The sequence below is a fragment of the Oncorhynchus gorbuscha genome, linkage group LG02 (assembly GCF_021184085.1).
Source record: "Oncorhynchus gorbuscha isolate QuinsamMale2020 ecotype Even-year linkage group LG02, OgorEven_v1.0, whole genome shotgun sequence".
Classification (NCBI taxonomy): Eukaryota; Metazoa; Chordata; class Actinopteri; order Salmoniformes; family Salmonidae; genus Oncorhynchus; species Oncorhynchus gorbuscha.
The window spans coordinates 22,427,173-22,430,554 of record NC_060174.1 but is presented as its reverse complement, the minus strand read 5'-3'; the positions used below and the strand labels follow the sequence as shown (position 1 = coordinate 22,430,554).

The 3,382-nt window shown below is 40.9% G+C and overlaps 1 protein-coding gene across 1 annotated transcript; it reads right to left on the bottom strand.

The window, feature by feature from the left end:
* Positions 1-429: 429 nt before the first annotated feature.
* Positions 430-2,611, bottom strand: LOC123991816 (kallikrein 1-related peptidase b22-like). Its single transcript, XM_046293381.1, has 4 exons — positions 2,444-2,611; positions 2,277-2,323; positions 1,750-1,971; positions 430-1,031 (listed from the first exon to the last, which is right to left on the bottom strand). The coding sequence occupies exons 2-4, from the start codon at positions 2,292-2,294 to the stop codon at positions 927-929; spliced, it is 345 nt and encodes a 114-aa protein (XP_046149337.1). The 5' UTR covers positions 2,295-2,323; positions 2,444-2,611; the 3' UTR covers positions 430-926.
* Between the last annotated feature and the right edge of the window lie 771 nt (positions 2,612-3,382).

The window sequence follows — 3,382 nt, the reverse complement described above, 5'->3', positions numbered from 1 at the left end:
CCCCACAAGACATGTCACCTGAAGTCTCTTCATTTTCAAAGTACAGAACAAACTATGGGAGGCACCACAGTACTACATAGATCCCTGACTACATGGAACTCTATTCCACATCAGGTAAATGATGCAAGCAGTAGAATCAGATTTTTTTTTTAAAGAGGAAAATACACCTTTTGGAACAGCAGGTATCGTGAAGAGATACACAGGTACAGACACACATACACACACAAACACTAGCACATGCACTCTACACACATGTACATTGTAATATTGTTGTATGGTGGTATTATACATTTTATATTGTAGATATGTAGTGGTGTAATAATGTTATATGAAGTACCGTTTTATCTTTTGTTTTGTGTGATGTAAGTGCCTTAATGTGTTTGGACCCCAGGAAGAGTAGCTGGTGCCTTGGCAACAGATAATGGGGATCCCTAATAAATACAAATTCAAAAATGTGATATATGTGTGAGAGTGACTAACAAATCAATGGGGGCCTCTAGAGGTCAGGGCCCCTGGGTACATGCCCTACATGCCCGGTCGGTAGTTTGGTGATGATTAGGCCATCTACAAGGTTTAGATAGCTGGCTAGACTACCTTACCAAGCAATACAAATTGTTGACTGTCAGTGACTGAGATTTTTAAAAATTGCTGATGCACAACCAAATTTCGAACTGGCACCTTGTGTATTCTACTTTTCAAATTCTCATCAGTAAGTTGAGAACTCCACTGGGAAGAAGAAGAAAAAAATATTAGGAAGAGCCAGCTCCGGGCAACGACATTAACCAGCACTGGTAAATCAATCAGAAAGCATGATAAGCACATTAGGATTCTTCACAGTATCATAGTCATGTTCTAGGCACCTGGTTGACCAAATTAACTAAATGTTTCTGGTCAGTGACATATCAATTCTTCATGGTGTCATTGATCTAGTCCAGGAAGTCAGGGATGCGCATGTAGATGTTGTTTCTAGTCTTGGTAGACACCACCCCATAGGCCACACCATTACAGACTAATGGACCACCAGAGTCTCCCTGGAAGTAACACACATAGACCACAATACCGAACAAATGAAAAGGTTGCCTGGTGACTCAAAGTGAATTCTTCCACTGCTCTATGTTCACTACATACTTCAGTCTGAGACTTCCATAGTTGAAGTCGTTTGTGGTGACGTCAAAATTATGAATGTTGTACAAAACAAAGTCATCAGCGATTTGTTTCTTAATCCTGGTCCTGGGGATCCAAAGGGGTGCACATTTTTGTGTTTGCCTCAGCACTACACACCTGATTCAAATCATCAAAGATGACGATGAGTTGATCATTTGAATCAGCTGTGTAGTGTTAGGGCAAAAACAAAGATGTGCACCCACTTGGTTCCCCAGGACCAGGATTAAGAAACACTGAATTTGAGTATTACAGCCAATTCCGAATATTCAAAACACCTCTTTACCCACTTGTGTTTTAGCTCAACCCATTGTTTTCTAGGACCAATCAGAACGATTAGAATGTATTTGCGTTTTAGAAATCATCGAGGAGCTACTCATTGCGGAGTACCTCCCCGAGAACAAATTAACGTATGTGTGCGTGGCGTAGTGTTTGGCCAAAGCAAGGAGTTTACGTAGCTAGGCAAATGAAAAGGCACATTTCCCTTGGAATGATTCATGTCCTCAAACCAAAGGGAAACTATAATTTCCTTTCATTCCTCTCATGTTATTTCCCCTTTAATGTTACATACTTTCAGACGCCACTTACCTGAGCAGGTTCATTTAGTCCTGATGAGCAAACCTGATGGTTGTCAGAGCAAAGTTGATTCTCATGCAGTGCCACATTGAGGTCCTGAAGCACAGGGGAGCCTTGCTTTACATTCCTGATAGTGTGTCCCCAGCCTGACACCAGACAGTCCTTGGGCACCTCCTCATCTTTTGTCAGCGGGAGGCCAATGGGTCTCACATGGTCGGTGAAAACTGCAATCTCCTCCAGTTTTGAGGCAGAGAGAGCAGGTTTGTTGACGGTTACAATTTACATCCTTGGTTCTATAATCTATTCAGCAAGCCTGGTAGTTAATTTAATGGTGGTTAACTGTTTTTTACCAATCAATTGCATACTTTGACATTGTAGTGATAATGTGCATGCACAATTTCACCTGTGTAGGTAAAAATAAAAATATGTTCAGCTTTAGGTCCTAGCTTGGACTTTTACTTTGAGTAGCATGATATCATTATTATATTCTTCATCATAATTTGGATGCGGAAATGCCCGTTTCACAAGCCTTTCCTGACCTTGCTCCTGCTGCACATTGTGGACTCCCATCTTGGCCTTAATAGATCTGTAGCATACATACAGACAGAGGCACAACGCAATGGAATATACTGTATTCTTACACATATCTGCAACTGACCGTAGTGGACAAACACAGACACTGATTGAAAACATAATGTCAATCTACCGTATATCCTTGCTTCCCGCTTGGTTCAACCTATGCTCTGACATTTCCCTTACGGCAAAACCACATTAATTTCACGTGAAATGTTCCGAAAACACGTTTTCATGTGATCACGTAATCTTATGGGAAGTTAATGTGACAACATGTAAAGCAACATGTGATAACATGAAACTACACGTGAGCATGTTGTCACGAATTCCCCCTGTACTGCTGCTCCTTCCGTGCACCAGTTCCAGAGGTCTACGTCACCGGCCTCTAGGCGTCACTGAACTGTTTCATTACGCACACCTGAATACAATTCCCCTGATTAGTAATTTTATACATGTGCCCTCTGTTCACCATTGTTTTGTTGGTTATTGTTCCCATGTCTGTTGGTCTGGGAGTACATGTGCGTTGTTATTTCGGCTTTCGTGCATTGTGCATTTGTTATTACAGGTCTCGCCCCATGTATTTGTTAGAGGTTTTACCTCGCTCTTTGGTTTGGGTTACAGCTCAATATTTTTGGAAACGTGTTTGTTTTGGGCTTCGTCCCGATGCCAAGTCATGGAAGTACTGTGCCTGTCTCCAATCATTTATTCAACGTGACACACATAAAGGGTTCCAAAAACACGTTTCACATGATTTCATGTTTTTTCTTTTAAGGGTTAAATAGTCTGCAGTATATCTTAATGGTGGATGACTACATTTATTGGTAGGTTTTTCATACTGCACCTTTCATACTGCACCTGTGTTTCATGTCTAAATGCTCCAAAGGGGACATTAGAAATACATTGTTAAAATGTGTAAATGCAACATTAGGAAGAGCTATGTGAAGCATGGGGTAGGATAGCCCTAGGCTAAAAACAGTAAAGATATTCAGGTGTGAAAAACCTAGAGACATTGAAATGGTACCCTATTAAAATGTTGGTGAGATTGCAGGAAAAATCCAATTGAAAGAGTAGT